The following is a 21,410-nucleotide window of genomic DNA, read 5'->3' as shown; positions in this document are numbered from 1 at the left end:
GCGTTATTACGGGTTCAGATTAAACACATGAATAAAGGAAAAAATACCTCATTGGCTGCTTATTACAGAAGGGAGGAAATCAAACTTCACACTTATTATTCCTGGCATGAATTCACACTTCATCCTAACATACACTCTTCAACCTTTATGAACTACACCCGATGACATGAAAACTTAGCTAACGCAGCGCAGGATTGCCTTCCCCCCAAAAGTGTGTTGCTACAATAAGGATCCCCGTTACAACAGTATTAGCTACGTAGTTCCGATTGTATTATCATTTCCCCCGCACAGCGGATACGTAAACAATTCAAACAAAAGACAACGACATAACCTGTAAGTCTAACTGTCAGTTACACCATTATCTTACTGGTATGGTAATGTATTTCTTTCAGTCGGTGTACTTACACATCATGTTCGTGTGACTGAACATCAAAATGTAATTACATGCATTACATTGGCATACAAACTCAAATTGATTGTTATAACCTTTCCTTACTGTAGAACTATGACACTAGTCAATTTGCGAATCTCTGAAATTGTGCCACAAAACGGTATACCAGTTGTAACTACTATGTATAATCTGCCAATGTAATCACCATGTACATTTTGGCGACACTATGAAGTGGGTGTGGGGTTTGTTTTTTTAACCAGAGGGTAGGAGAGATCCTATCCATACTATTAGTGAAAGGCTGAAGGAACCTCAGTCCTCTGGGGCTGCCGATTGGCTGACTGTTTCTCCTCCACAGCTACGTTGAAACTCCAATTCCGGCATGTTATACACCCCAACACGGCTCCACACACACACACAACACAAGAATCCACTCCTACACCTAACACACACACAAGCCCAAAACTATGCACACAGTCATTCTGTAGACCTAAGGATATGGAGGAGTGAGAGCTCAGATCTGTTCAGTTTGTAGGTGAATGGAGACATTGACTCTCCTCTCTTCTCTATCCATCCATCCAGAAGCATTAAACTTCCAGAAAGTCTTTGCCCAAATCCATGTAGGTCTCGATGTAGCTGGCTATGGCACATAGTGAAGTCGGGTCTGAGTCCAACAGAACCGACACAGTCTCCTTCCAGTAGGTAAATGATATACAGGAACTCTGATAGAGAATAGGAGAGATACAACAGTGACATAAGTTCCCTTGAAAACCAAATAGGATGGAGAATGGTCCAATGTACAGGTGACCCAATACAGAAGTACCACCATAGCAAGCAATACAGAGTAGACAGTATTAAAAGTAACAACGGGGTGTGTGTGTGCATTGTCGAGGACACTCACGTTCTCCAGACAGGTGCTGTCCTTGTTGAGGTAGTGGCGCTGCCAGAAGCACAGCAGGTTGTGTAAGTTGTTGAGCAGGCAGCCGGGGTATTTCTCAGCGTACTCCTCCTCCCTCAGGGCGTTGAGACAGAAGGCCAGTTTGTCCCGCCTCCTGGCCAGCAGAAGGCCAGTTTGTCCCGCCTCCTGGCCAGCATCAACACCACCAGGCTGGTGTTCAGACAGCTCACATTCTCCTAACATTAGGTTCAGCCACCATCAAACAGGCAGGATCACAGTTAGCCGATTATGCACATGAAGACAAGTGTACATGTCTGAATATGAGAAACAAGAAATACAGGAATGTAAAGTCTATATTAGCTAGCAGGATGCCATCAGTATTACAGTGAAACGGTCAACAGAGCAGAGGATCTCCTTTTGTCTGAGTGAGTATCTGCACATTGATGACGTTGACGAGCCTGAAGAGGAAGGCCTGTCTGTTCTCCACGCAGGCCATGTAGGACAGCAGACTGCACCTCCACAACTACAGCACAGAGGGGGATGGGAGAGAAACATGGAGGAGTCAGACGAGGGTAACTAAGACTACCGAGAGTAGAAATGACCAAGAGCAGCCATATTTCACTACCATAAAGCCACTAACAAAGCAGCCACAAACGTGTGTTAACCAGAAGGCCTCAGTCTATTTCTATGGACCTACCGCTCTCCAAGCGATCCAGGGACAGGATGATACAGCGCACCAGCATGTTGGAGTCCACCAGAGAGCTGTTGATCTGGGTCATAAACGTCTGGAACTAACACAGGAAGCAGAAATGAAACCAAACATGTAACAGGACTTGAAGGTTGTCCATCGGAAGGGATAAGGTTTTAGCTGAGGGCAGTTCCAGTGCAGATGGGTCATTTGCATCTGCACTGTTCAAGTGTTTTGACATTTTCTGTGGAAATTGTTAAAAGTAGTCATTGCGCATCGAGTTCTATGGTCTGTTTAACTTTGCAATCATTGTTTCTTTGTTTGACATACACTACCGTTCAAAAGTTTGGGGTCACTTAGAAATGTCCTTGTTTTTGAAAGAAAAGGCCAGCATCCCGGAGTCGTCTCTTCACTGTTGACGTTGAGACTGGTGTTTTGCAGGTACTATTTAATAAATCTGCCAGTTGAGGACTTGTGAGGGGTCTGTTTCTCAAACTACACTCTAATGTACTTGTCCTCTCGCTCAGTTGTGCACCGGGGCCTCCCACGCTTTCTATTCTGGTTAGAGCCAGTTTGCGCTGTTCTGTGAAGGGAGTAGAACACAGCATTGCACGAGATCTTCAGTTTCTTGGCAATTTTTCGCATGGAAGTGCCTTCATTTCTCAGAACAAGAATAGACTGACGAGTTTCAGAAGAAAGTGTTTTGTTTCTGGCCATTTTGAGCCTGTAATCGAACCCACAAATGCTGATGCTCCAGATACTCAACTAGTCTAAAGGCCAGTTTTATTGCTTCTTTATCAGCACAAGTTTTCAGCTGTGCTAACATAACTGCACAAGGGTCTTCTAATGATCAATTAGCCTTTTAAAATGATACACTTGGATTAGCTATGGCTGCTGATGGCTGCTGATAATGGACCTCTGTATGCCTATCTGTAGATATTCCATAAAACATCTGCCATTTCCAGCTACAATAGTCATTTACAACATTAATAATGTCGACATTGTATTACTGATCAATTTGATATCATTTTAAGGACATTTCCAAGTGACTCCAAACTTTTGAACGGCAGTGTACATTTTAAATAGAAAAATCTGTCACAGCATGACTCTTACCATGGAATTGCCCCGGACTGACCATCTATTTATATATACTCTCCTTGCTTCTCAGTGGTTTGAAGTCTTGACCCTAACCCCTCTGCCCTGTCCACTGACCTACCTTCTCCTCGGTGTAGACGTATTTGTTGAACCTCTTGAAGGCGTCAATGTTGAACTTCATGAGTTCCCCCAGCAGGTCAAAGTAGCTCTGCAGCATGTCCCTGGACGTACAGCCACTGTCTATGATGCTGAACAGAATGTGCTGGAGGGACTGAGTAGAGGGATTATTGGGAGGTTTTAAATGAATACTAGAAAGGTGTTATATCATAGGTGTGTCCCCTCACTGGCTTGGCAACAGCCTCTGTACCTCCAGCAGGCCTCTCTTGAGCAGGAACACCTGGTCAGCGTAGGTGGTGGCCCCTCTCAGGAAGCTCTCCACCGCCCCCGCCTGCCAGAACCAACAGACAGAGACTGGGGTTTCTCCCTCTTTCTATACCTGTGGCATGATGTTTCACTCATTAACTCCTGGAGTAAACACACGCACTCACCTCAATGAGGATTCAGACGGTTCTTTCTTCATGACTGAAAGTAGCCGTGTCAGGAGGCCCTTTTTACCACCACAGATTAGATTTCTATATAGTAGAGCGAAAAAATAATGCAAAATGGGGGATTTTGTGAAATTCAGAACAAAATGTCCTTCATCCCTGTGCGTCAGCCTAACTATGCGCCCTACCTGTCCGTGTTGACAAAAGCCTCCACCTCAGGGATGCTGGCTTTCAGAGAGATGGCACTGAGTTCATTCAGCTGTTCAGGGGCAGAACGACAGATTTGTACCTTGTCAGCTTGGGGATTAGAACTTGCAACCTTTTGGTTACGAGTCCAACGCTCTAACCACTAGGCTACCCTGCCGCCCCTAATACATCGAACCTGCCAGGCAGTATATTACGTTTATTGACTTGATTATTCACAATTCTTAGCTAAGTGGTATAGTTGTGCGATTGAATGGACTTTGTTAATTCTGGCTATCTACGCCGATTTCAGAGCACTCGCGCAGAATAACTGATCAATTTCCGAACTCGGCAAAAAGCGCAATTGTTGCCAGCAGCAGTTAAAGTCACCAACGCTCTGGATAACATAATTGCCTAAAACTCTGCTAGGACAAGTAAAATGGTCAGTGTGAGGTGTTCTCTCATTTGTGTCTGGAAGTAGCTAGCAAGCTAACCAACATTAACCAGTTAGCTTGGGTGCTTCACTGCCGTTGTGAGGCCAGAGCGCTCGGATCAACCCTACTCCTCGGCCAGAGCGTCCAGTGTGCGCTCTGAACACTCCGAATGTACGAACGCTCAGACCGCACCCAGGCACTCCTGTTTGAATTTACGAACACACCCGGAATCGTAAAATGTTTAGCTAGTCATTTGTTATGCTAACAAGCTAGCAAGAGGTTGCATAGCAATAGCATCAACTTCCGGTAGACAGGCGAAGCTCTTGTACGTGAACTAATAGTATGTAGTATACAGTATGTTAGTATGGGTATTCGAACACAGCTCTCGTCTAATGTACTCACTCATGATGGTTGTTGAAGTTCTGGAGTAATCGTATAAACTGGATTTTAAAGGAGATCTCCTGTATGTGAGAGACGATGATCAATAGCAGTGATTAGTGCTACAGTGCCATTGACACATTAGGCCCTTTCACACTGCATCTTAGCCCCAGGCTAGACTGGCCCTGGGCTAGCTTAACCTGTGTTCACACAAGAATTTGTTAACCTTGGGCTAAAGATTCACACTTGTATCCCAAAGCACTGGGCTAACGGACAAACAACCAAATGTTATAAGCAATAAGACATTTAGTAACATTTATTTCCTCTTGATTCTGGTCTAGCATTTGAATTCCAACAGTGATGGTTTGTATAAAACCTTGCTTGTCTGCCTGTCCGACATCGGAAAAAAATGTTCAACTTTTCAAATTCATGGCTGTGCAGAGAATGCTGTTCCAGGCGAAATCCTGCAACAATATCATCTTCATGGATATATGCAATTAAATGTCAATAGAAAAGCTATGAAAATGAGGAAAATGGAGCGTTTGCTGCCCTTCGAGCGGTAGAGTTTGTAGCTTTTTTATCCTCAGATGAAGGATTCAATATTATGAATTGAATTAACGTGCAGAACGCATTACAGGCATCACAAGCATATGCATGTTAAGTGAAAGTGATGCTTTTCACATTGGCTATTTTGGTACCGAGTTTCTGGTGCTAACACTGAAAAGTCAGCGCTAACCCTGTTCTTAACCCTGGCCTAAGGTGCAGTGTGAACGTGCCCATTGACCCAGTTCCAGAGCGGAGGGGTGTTCTTACCGGGCTGCAGTCACAGTTTTGGGTTCTGGCCATGGAGGACATAGGAAGATGTTTGCTTTCTCCAGATCAGCTTGTCAAACAGGTTGTTAAGTCCTGGAATCAGTTTGAACTCTGCCAGCATTTTGTGAACCTGTTTACAAGGCACGATACGTTTACAAATCAAATCACATTTATTTGATAATGCCCTTTTTACAACAGCAGTTGCAAAGTGCATTGTAGATACCCAGGCTAAACCCCCAAAGAGCAAGTACTGCAGAAGCACAGTGGGTAAGAAAAACTTTACAATCTCAGTTACTAATTGAACCCATTTTTCCAAACCAACTGTTTGTAAACTCCAGATACCTGGCTCTCACCTGGTTCCTCTGGCGGTCTATGAGTAGCACACAGAGCACCTGCACCTTGTACATGATCTCATGAACAATCTTCATGGACTGGGGCAGACGGTGTCTGAGAGGGCTGGTGGCCAGAGAACTCTGGTCTGAGGACTCTGAGAAAGAGCACAGTGTACGTAACAAACTGAGATTATGACAACATATGGTACTGTACACAGGGCCCTATGCCATCAGTTTTATTTTCTGCCTTACTCCGTTTTATCACAAATTCCATTGTCTTTTGTTTTTCCAGGTGTCAAATTGTCCTTATTTTTTCAGGTTGTTGGGTCTCAAAATCACACCTAATTAAATAAAAAATAATTAAAAAGGATATTCAAAGTCAACAACAATTCCAGGGACCACTGAAAGATCTGGGAAAAATATAATACAATTATATTTTTGGAAGTAGTTACCCTTTAATGTAAGTGCCACCAGCAAGAGACTGTTTGGTTAGAAATGTTTCTGTAGCAGTCATGTGATTTCAGAGTTTGGAAAACAATTGGCCACTGGATTGATGCAAATAATTATGATATACCAGGTAGGCAAAGGTTACTTTGTAGTTAACATTTAAATGGAGAAGGTTATCATTAGCATCATCGCTAAAAGCTACACAAAGTGTAGAGATACACGCGCACCACACACAGGGGCATTCCTTCACCGTTTCAGAAAGTTGCAGGAAAATACAAATAACTATTGCATTTAGTTTGTGTCTTATGATTAACTAAGTTCAATACATTTAGTTGACTTAAATCCATTTTAGAATATTATTGAATAATGTCTGGATTCTGTGACTGCAGATTATATATATACCGTCTCACACTGAACCTTATTACTAAAACGATGAACAGTCTTTTATACTGTAATCCATGGAGGGCCTAGTGTCTGCGGATTTTTGGTTTTTCCTTTCAAATAAGACCTAGACAACCAGGTGAGGCAAGTTCCGGAGGAGCGATAATCTGCAGACACTCGGCCTGTGTAAGTAATACATTTCCATGCCTAAAATGACTGGAGCATGACGTGCGTTAGGATTGAATGGCGGGAACCTGGTTACCGAGATTTACCGCCCAAAACTAGAGGTCGACCGATTATGATTTTTTTCAACGCCGATACCGATTATTGGATGACCAAAAAAAGCCGATACTGATTACATCGGCCAATTTTATATATATTTGTAAGAATGACAATAACAATACTGAATGAACACTTATTTTAACTTAATATAATACATCAATAAAATCTATGTAGCCTCAAATAATGAAACATGTTCAATTTGGTTTAAATAATGCAAAAACAAAGTGTTGGAGAAGAAAGTAAAAGTGCAATATGTGCCATGTAAAAAAGCTAACGTTTAAGTTCCTTTATGTGAATTTGTGCAAGTTGATAAGAACCACAATTCTCCTTCAATGGCGAATGCCACCATGAGTTTGGACTTCTGAACCATACAAAAACATAGAAGACTACAATTAAGTATTTTATTAGGCCTTAAAAGGAAGGAAAATACAATCACGTTGACCCACTTTTATAGACAATATACCAACGCACTGCGCAAATAAAAACAATCCTAGCAATGTCAACTGTAATTACTTGGGTCATTACTGAACTTTGTTGAAAAAAAATATTTGAATGGGAAGAGACTGTCACTGGCAAACATGGTTACAGGCCCAACAACCTATAGTATCCGCTCCTCGAGGAGAAAAGCACATGAGCTAATTATAATACACAAAGTAAGCAAAACAATTAAATAATTCCAACACTGCCTAAAATGATTAATAAGATAGACCTATATAAGCAATATAACAATTGAGATGTACAAACTATGACGAGGGAAGAATGAGCGGATAAGATGCAAGCCGTACATTTCAATTAAAACATAGTGCATTCAGTATTCAGATCCCTAGACTTTTTCCACATTGTTACGTTACAGCCTTATTCTAAAATGTATTACATTTACATACAATACCCCATAATGAAAGTAAAAACAGGTTTAAAAACTGAAATATCACATGTACATAAGTATCCAGACCCTTTACTCAGTACTTTGCTGAAGCACCTTTGGCAGCAGTTACAGCCTCGAGTCTTCTTGGGTATGACGCAACAAGGTTGGCACACCTGTATTTGGGGAGTTTCTCTCATTTTTCTTTGCAGATCCTCTCAAGCTCTGTCAGGTTAGATGGGGAGTGTCGATGCACAGCTATTTTCAGGTCTCTCCAGAGATGTTCGATCATGTTAAATTCCAGGCTCTGGCTGGGCCACTCAAGGACATTCAGAGACTTGTCCCGAAGCCACTCCTGCGTTGTCTTGGCTGTGTGCGTAGGGTCATTGTCCTGTTGGAAGGTAAACCTCTGCCCCAGTCTGAGGTCCTGAGCGCTCTGGAGCAGGTTTTCATCAAGGATCTCTCTGTACTTTGCTCTGTTCATCTTTCCCTCGATCCTGACTAGTCTCCCAGTCCCTGCCGCTGAAAAACAGCCCCACGGGATGATGCTGCCACCACGCTTCACCGAAGGGATGGTGCCACCGCGCTTCACCATAGGGATGGTGCCACCGCGCATCACCGTAGGGATGGTGCCACCACGCATCACCGTAGGGATGGTGCCACCGCGCATCACCGTAGGGATGGTGCCACCGCGCATCACCGTAGGGATGGTGCCACCGCGCATCACCGTAGGGATGGTGCCACCGCGCATCACCGTAGGGATGGTGCCACCACGCATCACCGCAGGGATGGTGCCACCGCGCATCACCGCAGGGATGGTGCCACCGCGCATCACCGTAGGGATGGTGCCACCGCGCATCACCGTAGGGATGGTGCCACCGCGCATCACCGTAGGGATGGTGCCATGTTTCCTCCAGACGTGATGTAACGCTTGGCATTTAGGCCGAGGAGTTCAACCTTGGTTTCATCAGACCAGAGAATCTTGTTTCTCATGGTCTGAGTCTTTAGGTGCCTTTTTTTACAAACTCCAAGAGGGCTGTCATGTGCCTTTTACTGAGGAGTGACATCTGTCTGGCCACTCTACCATAAAAGCCTGATTGGTGGAGTCCTGCGTAGATGGTTGTCCTTCTGGAAGGTTCTCCCATCTCCACAGAAGAACTCAGGAGTTCTTTCAGAGTGACCATCGTATTCTTGGTCACCTCCCTGACCAAGGCCCTTCTCCCCCTGATTGCTCAGTTTGGCCGGGCGGCCAGCTCTAGAAAGTATTGATGGTTCCAAACTTCTCCCATTTAAGAATGATGGAGGCCACTGTGTTCTTGGGGACCTTTAATGCTGCAGACATTTTTTGGTACCCTTCCCCAGATCTGTGCCACAACACAATCCTGTCTCAAAGCTCTAAGGACAATTCCTTTGATCCCATGGCTTGGTTTTTTCTCTGACATGCACTGTCAACTGTGGGACCTTATATAGTCAGGTGTGTGCCTTTCCAAATCAGGTCCAATCAATAGAATTTACCACAGATGGACTCCAATCAAGTTGTTGAAACATCTCAAGGATGATCAATGGAAACAGGATGCACATGAGCTCAATTGAGTCTGAATACTTATGAATACTCAATGGCACTCCACACTGCCCTTTCTCACCTGGACAAAAGTAACACTTACATGAGAATGCTGTTCATTGACTACAGCTCAGTGTGCAACATCATAGTGCCCACGAAGCTCATCACTAAGATAAGGACTCTGGAACTAAACACCTCCCTCTGCAACTGGACCCTGGACTTCCTGACGGGCCTCCCCAGGTGGCAAGAGTAGGCAAAAACACGTCTGCCACACTGATCCTTAACACTGGGGCCCCTCAGGGGTATGTCCCCTCCCGTATTCCCTGTTCACTCACAACTGTGTGGCCAAGCACGACTCCAACACCATCATTAAGTTTGCTGACGACACAACAGTGGTAGGCCTGATCACCGACAACGATGGGACGGCCTATAGGGAGGTCAGAGAACTGGCAGTGTGGTGCCAGGAAAACAATCTCTCCCTCAATGTGAGCAAGACAAAGGAGCTGATCGTGGACTATAGGAAAAGGCGGGCCGAACAGTCCCCCATTAACATCGACGGGGCTGTAGTGGAGCGGGTCGAGAGTTTCAAGTTCCTTGGTGTCCACATCACCAACTATCATGGTCCAAACATACCAAGACAGTCCTGAAGAGGGCACGACAAAACCTATTCCCCCTCAGGATACTGAAAAGATTTGGCATGGGTCCTCAGATCTTCAAAAGGTTCTACAGCTGCACCATTGAGAGCATCCTGATTGGTTGCATCACTGCCTGGTATGGAAACTGCTCGGCATCACTGGGGCCAAGCTTCCTGCCATCCAGGACCTATAAAATAGGCGGTGTCAGAGGAAAGCCCATAAAATTGTCAGAGACTCCAGTCATCCAAGTTATAGACTGTTCTCTCTGCTACCGCATGGCAAGCGGTACCGGAGCGCAAAGTCTAGGACCAAAAGCCTCCTCAACAGCTTCTACCTCCAAGCCATAAGACTGCTCAATAATTAATCAAATCGCCACCGGACAATTTACATGGACCTCCACTCTTTTTGTACACTGCTGCTACTCGCTGTTTATTATCTATGCATAGTCACTTCACCCCCACCTACAAATTACCTCAACTAACCTGTACCCCCACACACTGACTCGGTACTGGTGTCCCCTGTACATAGTCTCGTTATTGTGTTACTTTTTATTATTATTTTATTTTACTTGGTAAATATTTTCTTAACTCTCCTTGAACTGCACTGTAGGTTAAGGGCGTGTAAGTAAGCATTTCACGGTAAAGTCTACACTTGTTGTATTCGGCACATGCCAAATAAAATTTGATTTGATTTATATAAATAAGGTTTGTTTTCTTATTTATTTTATAAATTTGCAAAAATGTTTAAAAACCTGTTTTTGCATTGTCATAATGGGGCATTGTGTGTGGATTATTTGATCAATTTTAGAATAAGGCTGTACTGTACCAAAATGTGGAAAAGTACTTTCCGAATACACTCAGTAATCAAGAGTTTATATACATCCTTGGTTCCATCACTTGAGTATGAAAATGTTTAATGCATACTATTATTTATTCATACCTTTCCTAACCACATGCCTATATTACAATGTATTTCAGAAACCAAGGGCAATGCCATGAATCAGAAAGCATTTTGTAGAATGAAAACCACAGTAAATCATCTTTAATTTTCAGTGTTCAGTTAAAAGCTGGATACTTCAGGATTTTGGCAATGATGCCCTTTATCCACTTCCCCAGATTCCGATGAACTCGTCAATACCATTTTTATGTTTCTGTGTCCAGTAAGAAGGAAGTTAGAGGTAGTTTCGCGAGCCCATGCTAACTAGCATTAGTGTAATGACTGGTCTATGGGTAAAATGAAAATAGTGGCTCAAACTTTCTGTATATCCTGTTACTATCATACATAGAATATCTGCTCCCCATCTCTGCTTCGTTGACAAAAACAAAAAACGACCGTGGGGCAGACAGAGGCAAGATGGATTCCATCTTGAAGTGTAATCTTCAAAAAGTGAAAACATTTGTAAGTCCATGTCATGTACCGTCTGTGAAGACTTGACCCATGACAGCTAGCCGTGCGCTGAAGGGCTGCATAGGGCAGGAGAGGAGAGGGGCTTTCCTCCTGCTCCCAGGCTTCAGTGCTATACTTTCTGAAGGATCCATGACAGGTGGCTCGGTCTCACTGTCTGTCTCCTGTGATTGGGTATCCTGTGGACTGGGGAGGGGCTCTGATAGGTTAAGGAGGATGTCCTGCAGCTCTCTGCGTTCCTCCTGCTTGCGGCTGCAGCAGTGAAGGGCAGCAGGGTCCAGCGGGTGGGCCTCTGTGTTGAAGATGTAACCCCCTGCCCCCAAAACACAGTCCTCACTGGGGCCAGTGCCCAGCTCAAAGTCCAGGCCACTGTTGTGAAGGAAGTTATCTGGATCAAACAGGAGGTAGAGGTACTTGATGGTTTCTGCCAGGAAGAAGGACTCCATGCGGTTGTCCAGCTTGTGATCTCTGATGTCTTTCACCTGAGGGAGGAGGTAGTAAAACAAAACCATTCTCAATCACAAACAACTTCTGTATGAACATTCTGATTAGTCATAAGCAAGTATTTGCTATCCAGCGGAGTCTTGAGGAGCGTAAACCACTCACACTGGCATAGCCACAGGGGACCCGTGTAATCTTCTCAATGGACTCCACAGCATCTCGACCGAGCTGCAGAAAGGTGTGGTCACCAGTGGCTTTGTACAGGTACATGGCACTCTCTATCAGCTCTGAAACAAGAAAAGGAGCAAAATACAAATACCAAGAAATCTTCAGTATGACCCTTATGCACTATTGTAAGTGAGCAGGTTTTGTCTGGTACCTGGCCGTAAAGGGTATCCTTCTCTCTTGTCTACAGTGTACCCCTGTGGAATACTGTAGAATTCCGGCAGTCCTCCAAATTGTCTCCACACTGTGTAGTAGTTATGGAAAGTCCTCAATGCACTGTCCAGCTCACCGATCAAACTCTGAAACATTCACACAAACAAATTAGATTTTCTCGGTTAAGAGGGAATACAGTAGATAAGCTAAATGAGAAATGTAGTTTACCTGTAGCCCTGGCCAGAAGGCCTCCAGTGATTGGAAAACAGGCATAGAGACCGTTCCCTTGTGCATCTGGACCCACAGGTACCAGTCATCAAACTTGGTGTAGTTTTTAATTGCCTTGTCATACTCTGTGGATGCCCAAAAATATAAACATCTATTACTAATGTGCTTGCAATGTAAAATTGCATGATCAAGTGGTCTGATGATAAACTAGTAATAATACCTAAGAACATTGATAGCAGTTCCTCATCTTGTAGCATGATAGAGCCCTTCACCAGGTACTCAAAGTACGAGTCCACACCGGCCCCTATACCTGCGTCCTGGGCCACCCATTTCTTGGAGAGCACATCAATGTGGTTCCCCACCTGGAAAAAAGAAACAGCTCCTAGGTCACTGGGTCTGACAAAGTGTACCAAGCAATCTAAATGTTTCAATAAATCTACTGTATGCATATTACACAAATCACAAGAGGACAGCATAAAACAGATTGTCACAGGACTAAATCGGCAGCTCTTTTTGCCGACTCACCAGTCCTATCTCAGAGCGAGTCTTCCACAGTGACCGGAGGGCCTTGCGCGCCACGTCCTCAAATACGGGGTCCCCAGTGAGCCGGCTAAGGGCTGAAAACTCCAGGATGAAGGTGCCCACCCCAGCAGTACAGGTGACAGGGGTCTCTGTAGGGTTCACCCCTCTAAGCAGGTTCACCGTGCCATAGGGCATCCCTGTGGGCGTCTGGAACGCTGCAGACGAAAAGAAAATGTGAGCCTAAGTCGGGTCATATACAGAGCCAGGCAAATGCAATGTCAGAGCCATATGTTAGTGTGCATATGTGTGTCCTGGGAATCTGGAAGATGCAATAATAAAATAAATCAAATCATGTAGACGGCTCACCAGGGAGGAGTTTTCGTGCTGCGTCCTCAGCCATCCTGAGGAGGGGTCCAGAACAAGGCCAGCCAGGCTCCACCTCCATCCCAGCACGCTTAGACAGCAGGTGGGCCGAGAGAAGACCACCCACCACTGCAGACAGAAACCCAGCTCAGTTACAACCAACAAACACAGCTAAAAGTCTACATACATCTCCTAGACAAGAGCATTGTTTGACACTTTTTCATAGCTTAAATTTGAACCTATTCCCTGTAATCTCACCTCGAATGTTAGTCTCAAAAACAGATGCATTGACGTCGATGTCAAAGTCCACAGTGTCCTGAAGCAGAGTTGCCACACGCTGAAACTCAGTGTAGTTCCCCAGAATCTGAAAAAAGCAAATTGAGGCAACAAGATTGGGAGACCATTTAGTAACTCATTGTCACAGGTGTTGAATGACAAACTTAATATAAGATAATGACAAGAAGGTGCATACCAACAATGTATCCAGGGCATCTATCAAAGTCAGTGAAACACTGAAAAGAAATGAGAGGTGCAACGTCATAGTCAAGTCAATACACTGCGAAATTATTGAATTTACATCTCAGATTGGAAAAGTGTGCTGTGGTATTGCATTCACAATTTAAAAGACTGAATGTATGAATTCAGTGTATTGTTTTTTTGGGGGGATATCGCCTAGGACAATATGATCATGACTATTTTCTAAGTAAGACAACATGAAACCTTTAACTTCTTATGGCTGCAGGGGCAGTATTGAGTAGCTTGGATGAAAGGTGCCCAGAGTAAACAGCCTGCTCCTCATTCCCAGTTGCTAATATATGCATATTATTATTAGTATTTGATAGAAAACACTCTGAAGTTTCTAAAACTGTTTGAATGATGTCTGTGAGTATAACAGAACTCATATGGCAGGCAAAAACCTGAGAAGAAATCCAAACAGGAAATGGGAAATCTGCGGTTGGTCGATTTTCAACCCAGCCCCTATTGAATACACAGTGGGATATTGGTTATGTTGCACTTCCTAAGGCTTCAACTAGATGTCAGCCGTCTTTAGAAACTTGTTTGTGGATGGATTCTACTGTGAGGTGGTGGCTCATAAGGGCTGTTTGAACCAGGGGTCTGGCAGATTGCCACAGGCTTTGAGGCGCAGTCACGAGAGAGTTAGCTCTCGTTCCATTGCATTTCTACAGACATAGGAATTCTCCGGTTGGAACATTAGACGTTTTATGTTAAAAACATCCTAAAGATTGATTCCATACATCATTTGACATGTTTCTACGGACAGTAACGGAACTTTTTGACATTTCATCTGCAACTAGAGAACGCGCTTCATGACTTTGGATTTGTTTACCAAACAGGCCAAGAAAAGTAGCTCTTTGGACATAAATGATGGACATTATCGAACTAAATCAATCATTTAATGTGGAACTGGGATTCCTGGGAGTGCATTCTGATGAAGATCATCAAAAGGTAAGTGAATATTTATAATGCTATTTCAGACTTCTGTTGACTACCTGATATGGCAGATATCTTTTTGGCTGCTTTGTTGTCTGAAAGCTGTACTCTGATTATTGCATGGTTTGCTTTTTCCGTAAAGTGTTTTGGAAATCTGCCACAGCGGTTGCATTAAGGAGAAGTGTATCTATATTTCCATGTCTGACAATTTTATTTTCATCGACATTTATGATGAGTATTTCTGTAAAATGTGGCTCTCTGCAATATCACAGGATGTTTGTCGAACTAGTGAACATAACGCGCCAATGTATACTGAGATTTTTTTATATAAATATGCACTTTATCGAACAAAACATATGTATTGTGAAACATGAAGTCCTATGAGTGTCATCTGATGAAGATCATCAAAGGTTAGTGATTAATTTTCATCTCTATTTGTGCTTTTTTGACTCCTCTTTGGCTGGAAAAATGGCAGAATTTTTCTGTGACTTGGCGGTGACCTAACATAATTGTTTGTGGTGCTTTCACTGTAAAGCCTATTTGAAATCGGACACTTTGGTGGTATTAACAACAAGATTACCTTTAAAATGGTATAAGATACATGTATGTTTGAGGAATTTTAATTATGAGATTTCTGTTTTTTGAATTTGGCGCTCTGCACTTTCATTGGCTGATGTCATATCAATCCCGTTAACGGGATTGCAGCCCTAAGAAGTTTTAACCTGTCTTATCGAGACTGAAATGTTTTACTGCAAGATATGAATTGCCACAATTGAATGTTATTCAAATTATGTATTAAAACAGAACAATTAAGTAAATAGCCCAAAGGAGCTTGAAATTTTTTTAAATGTTTTTTTAATTTATTTTTTTAAATCTACCAAATTGTGTGATGGGCACTTTTTTCTAAAATAAAAAGAATAGTTCTGGGTCCATACATGTTAAGAGAAGAGATAGAATGACAGTTTAATTAGTTAAAGAATTTCAACAAGTGTTTGCAATTGTTTGTGAATTGCAGCATGTAATTTACTTAAAAAAAATACATGTTTAACTACTGACCCCACAGGCTTCAAGCTTCCTTTTTAAAAGGCTTTTCTCAGCTATTTGCAATACAGGTATGATTGAAGAATTAAGCAGGTGTTAACCATGGGCTTTGCTACACAGAAAGCAGCAGTTTACTATTGTCAACACTGATTAAATCAGTAGACCTATATCCATATCTAATACCATATACAGTGTATTTGGAAAGTATTCAGCCCCCTTCCCCGTTTCCACATTCTGTTACATTAGCCTCATTTCTAAAATGGATTAAATGAAATATCCTCAATCTACACATAATACCCAATAATGACAAAGCGAAAACAGGTTTAGAAATGTTTGCCAATTATTTACACAAGTATTCAGACCCTTTACTTGGAGATTCGAACTTGAGCTCAGGTGCATCCTGTTTCCATTGATCATCTTGATGTTTCTACTTCATTGGAGTCGATCTGTTTTTTTGTTTGTTTGATTGGACAAGATTTGGAAAGGCACACACCTATCTATATAAAAGGTCCCACAGTTGACAGTGCATGTCAGAGCAGAAACCAAGCCATGAGGTTGAAGGAATTGTTCATTGAGCTCCGAGACAGGATTGTGTCAAGCCACAGATTTGTGGAAGGGTACCAAAAACATTTCTGCAGCATTGAAGATCCCCTATAATACAGTGCACTACATCATTCTTAAATGGAAGAAGCTTGGAACAACCAAGAATCTTTCTAGAGCTGGCCGCCCAGCCAAACTGAGCAATCGGGGGAGAAGGGCCTTGTTCATGGAGGTGATCAAGACCCCGATAGTGACTGACAGAGCTCAAGAGTTCCTCTGTGGGGTTCTTCAAAAAGGCTCCTAAAGGACTCTCAGACCATTGAGAAACCAAGATTGAACTCTTTAGCCGGAATGCCAAGCGTCACGTCTGGAGGAAACCTGGCACCATCCCTACAGTGAAGCATGGTGGTGGCAGCATCATGGTGTGGGGATGTTTTTCAACAGCAGGCACTGGGAGACTATTCAGAATCGAGGGAAAGATGAATGGAGCAAAGGTACAGAGATCCTTCATGAAAACCTGCTCCAGAGCGTGTTCAAGACCTCAGGGGCGAAGGTTAACCTTCCAAAAGGACAACAACCCTAAACACACAGCTAAGAAAATGCAGGAGTGGCTTCAGGACAAGTCTCTGAATGTCCTTGAGTGGCCCAGCCAGAGCCCGGACTTGAACCTGATCGAACATCTCTGGAGACGTGAAAATAGCTGTGCAGCGACGCTCCCCGTCCAGCCTGACAGAGCTTGAGAGGGTCTGCAGAGAAATATGAGAGAAACTCCCCAAATACAGGTGTGCCAAGCTTGTAGCGTCATACCCAAGAAGACTCGAGGCTGTAATCGCTGCCCAGGGTTGCTTCAACAATGTACTGAGTAAAGGGTCTGAATACTTAATTTATGTAAATGTGATTTCCTTTTTATTTTTTTACAATTTTCAAATATTTCGAAAAACCTGTTTTTGCTTTGTCATTATGGGGTATTGTGTGTAGACTGAGTGGGAAAAAACAAGCAATTTAATACATTTTAGAATAAGGCTGTAACTTTTTTGTTGTTTACTTTTTTGCAAATGCATTGAAAATGAAATACAGAAATATTTAAAGTATCATACCTGACTCAATACTTTGTAGAAGAAAGCACCTTTGGCAGGATTACAGCTGTGAGTCATTATGTGTAAGTCTAAGAGCTTTCCACATTTGGATTGTACAACATTTGCCCATTATTCTTTTCAAAACTCTTCAAGCTCTGTCAGATTGGTTGTTGATCATTGCTAGACAACCATTTTCAGGTCTTGCCATATATTTTCAAGTAGATTTAAGTAAAAGCTCTAACTCGCACACTGTAGGTAAATTGTTCTCTTGCTTAGCAACTCCAGTGTTGATTTGGCCTTGTGTTTTAAGTTATTGTCCTGCTGAAAGGTGAATTAATCTCCTCGTGTCTGGTGGAAAGCAGACAGACAGGTTTTCCTCTAGCATTTTGCCTGTATTTAGCTCCATTATGTTTAAGTTTTCTCCTGAAAAACTCCCCCGTCCTTAACGATTACAAGCATACCCACAACATGATGCAGCCACCACTATGCTTGAAAATATGGAGAGTGTTTGAAATTCACTGCTCGACTGAGAGACCTTACAGATAATTGTATATGTGGGGTACAGAGATGAGGAATTCATTAGAAAATCATGTTAAAATCTATTATTGCACACAGTGTGAGTCCATGCAACTTATGTGACTTGTTAAGCACATTTTTACTCCTGAACTTATTTAGGCTTGCCTTAACAAAGGGGTTGAATACTTGACTCAAGACCTTTCAGCTTTTCATTTTTAATTAATTTGTAACATTTCGAAAAACATCATTCCACTTTGACATTATGGGGTATTGTGTGTAGGCCAGTAACAAAACAAATCTACATTTAAATCGATTTTAAATTAAGGATGTAACACATTTAGGAAAAAGTCAAGTGGTGTGAATATACTGTATCTGCAGATAGTTGCCCCCAAAAAACTACAAGTATGCAAGCTAGGGAGCCAAATCAACAGCTACTGACGAGTCACTTACTTTAACGTCACTGTCTGGCAGGGCCTGATGGACTTCATATCGAAAATACAAACAAGATCTTTATTTTATTTGTCCCAATGCGATGCCATGGACATACTAGGTAGTTGTATGATTTATGAATGGCAAGGATGTATGAGATAGACTTTAATCAATCAGTCAGTTCGACAGCATTTATAAACTAGTCAAGCTTGCTGTTAGTCAATCAAATCACAGTAAGCCTTATGCTCCAGCACTTCGTAGCTGCATATGAAACACACAAAATAAAATAAATTAATGTGCCCAAACACACCCAGGTACAGGTAGGCAGGACAGACAGCAGACTGTCAAACCAGCAGTGTTTCCCTGTCATCTCTCACTTTGTGCAGGCAGGTGCCTGTCCAATCAATAGATCACTAGGAGATGCATAAATCATACAACTACATAGTATGTCCATGGCATCGCAGAGAGGACAAGGAAGAGAGAGGCCCAACTCGGGGGAAAATCAGTCTCACTCCATCAGGTTGCATTCTTCCCGTTGTGTCGCACAAAAAGCAAGGAGTTTTTGTATGGAGGTCAACGAGAGTGTTGAACTTGGTCAACCCAAAAATGTATGGCTTATTTGATCAAATAGAAGTTTCATAATGCTTAAGTTGTTACGAGTGTACTGATATAAGTAGGTCACGTGACATCCCGGAAACTTTGAGAAAAAACACGATATCATAGTTGTCTCGAGATGGCTATGCATATTCATGGTTTGAGGCTAGTAGCACAGCATCTCTATCCATTGAATACAGGCGGTTGACAACAACCCTCAAAGAATATTCAAAAAAGGATTACAATAATGAGATGTATCCAACAATCCAAAGAAAGGATAGGAGGGAGCTAGCTGTGCCGCTTTGTGGACAACTCCCATTGGTAAGGCAGAGAGACATGTATCGTGTCAGTATATCCAAAATATTTGATATAGTTCATTCTAGCGGGAGTGGGCCCGGCTGACTTTTTTTTCTCCAGACTTGCGAATTGAAAAGTAGCCTAGTTTATTTAAGTGGAAAAAGTACCCGGCTGAAAATGAGTGTATAGGACAGCCGGTGCTAGTGGAAAACACTGAGGTTTCAGGTGGTTTGGGCTATTGATTGTCCAGGTATTAGTCTTGGCTGTGTCATTCACAGGCAATTACAACATTGGTTTATTGTCAAACAACTGCAGAGGCAACAGTCATACCTGCCCCATGTATCCTGGCCATCACAGGTCAGGGGCCGCAGTTCGTCATATGGATAAGCATGATCCAAGTAGCTGTTGTATGCATGATAAAACATGGACTTGATTTTCTCCCTGTCAGGAAAGAACAAACCCAAGTAGATAAGGTGTTAAAAGAGCAGATTAAGAGGAACCCTATGACTAATCCTAGCCCTTGATCACGATTCGGTTCCATTACACAATTTACTAGACTAAAGCCCAAATCTAATGAAAAGCGGATTTTAAAAATAAAATAATGTTTTACATGTGTGAACGAGCACGTACACGCTGGAATTACACTGAACACAAAATAGAAATTCAACATGCAACATTTTAAAATATTTTACTTACAGTTCATAAGGAAATCAGCCAATTGAAATAAATAAATTAGGCCCTAATCTATAGATTTCACATGACTGGGAATACAGATAACCATCGGTTGGTCATAGACTACCTTAAAAAGAGGTTAAGAGCGTGGATCAGAAAACCAGGCATAAGATACAGACAGCGTACATAACATTTTATTGATGGCAATTTGAATGCACAAAGATACCGTGATGAGATCTTGAGGCCCATTGTCATGCCATTCATCCGCAACCTTCACCTCATGTTTCAGTATGATAATGCATTGATTGCTCCATGTCACAAGGATCTGTACAACACAATTCCTGGAAGCTGAAAATGTCCCAGTTCTTCCATGGCCTGCATACTCACCAGACATGTCACCCATTGAGCATGTTTGGGATGCTCTGGACAAAGTGTACAACAGTGTGTTACAGATAGTGACTGGTTCTCTGATCCAAGCACCTGCCCTTTCTTTAAGGGATCTGCGATCAACCGATTCATATCTGTATTCCCAGTCATGTGAAATCCATAGTGTAGGGCATGATGCATTTATTTCATTGTGACGGATTTCCTTTTATGAACTTTAACTTGGTAAAATATTTTTTTTAAATTGTTGCATGTTACTTTTATATTTTCGTTTAAATTCAAGCGCACGATGCCATTGACGCTAGCAGCCCGTCTGTTTTCTCTCATTCACTGCCTTGCATTCTAATTTCAGCATGTGCATAAAACACTTCGTTTGATTTGTGTTTTAAAAGGCATCTTCTGTACAGGGGGTTTGTAAGAGACCAGATAATCTGGACATGAACACGCGTCACTTGCGGTACGGATTTAGGACCTTATCAGCGAGAAATCCTTCAAAAAAAAGTGACATTGATACACACCCTTGATATGGTTAGTGTTCTCACACCGCCATATCTCGACGTTACAGCACTTGTTTATGAAAACAGACGTAAAACAAGAAGCGACCACCTGTGCTGATTAGCTATATCGAGTGCTCCGAACATCTGCGTGTAAAAGTAACTCGGGAAGTGTAGTTTCGTCGGATGGAAGCAGTCGAATATTTTTTATTTGAAGGATAATGTTTCGAAATCCGACGAAACCTTAAACACAGCATCGAGATTGTAGTTCACATGAGCTAGTCTTGGGCTTGGCCAATGGCTGAAAACTGTAGGGAGAAGGGATAATATCGCCTAGAGTTTGAGAGTTACAACATAACGTTAGCTAACAGACGTGTGATAAAAGCCTAACGTCACTAGATTGTCATTACTGTACCTGTAGTGTGCCATCTCCAGCTCTGTAAACTCTTGTCCTTTCGCATTGCTGATCAATGTAAAAACGTGAATTACGCACAAAATAATAGTGCACAGCAACCTAAGCATGAATAAACGAGGTATAGCTAGGATAACAGCTAAAAACACTGATTAAATTATCAAATGCAACACCACCACACACTAGGGATCGCTAACAGGAAGTAAATTGAATAGACATGACGCGTGCGTCGTGGGTGCTGAAGT

General features: G+C 42.5%; 1 protein-coding gene and 1 pseudogene across 1 annotated transcript; both read right to left on the bottom strand.

Moving 5' to 3' along the window:
- Positions 1–238: 238 nt before the first annotated feature.
- Positions 239–8,558, bottom strand: LOC112215200 (annotated as a pseudogene).
- Positions 8,559–10,805: 2,247 nt separating this feature from the next.
- edem2 (ER degradation enhancer, mannosidase alpha-like 2) lies at positions 10,806–21,384 on the bottom strand. Its single transcript, XM_024375611.2, has 11 exons — positions 21,169–21,384; positions 19,534–19,644; positions 13,731–13,770; positions 13,517–13,622; positions 13,262–13,387; positions 12,899–13,110; positions 12,594–12,735; positions 12,374–12,498; positions 12,147–12,291; positions 11,933–12,054; positions 10,806–11,808 (listed from the first exon to the last, which is right to left on the bottom strand). The coding sequence occupies exons 1-11, from the start codon at positions 21,273–21,275 to the stop codon at positions 11,332–11,334; spliced, it is 1,713 nt and encodes a 570-aa protein (XP_024231379.1). The 5' UTR covers positions 21,276–21,384; the 3' UTR covers positions 10,806–11,331.
- Between the last annotated feature and the right edge of the window lie 26 nt (positions 21,385–21,410).

The sequence above is a fragment of the Oncorhynchus tshawytscha genome, linkage group LG16 (assembly GCF_018296145.1).
Source record: "Oncorhynchus tshawytscha isolate Ot180627B linkage group LG16, Otsh_v2.0, whole genome shotgun sequence".
NCBI lineage: Eukaryota > Metazoa > Chordata > Actinopteri > Salmoniformes > Salmonidae > Oncorhynchus > Oncorhynchus tshawytscha.
This window is presented reverse-complemented; position numbering and strand designations above follow the sequence as displayed.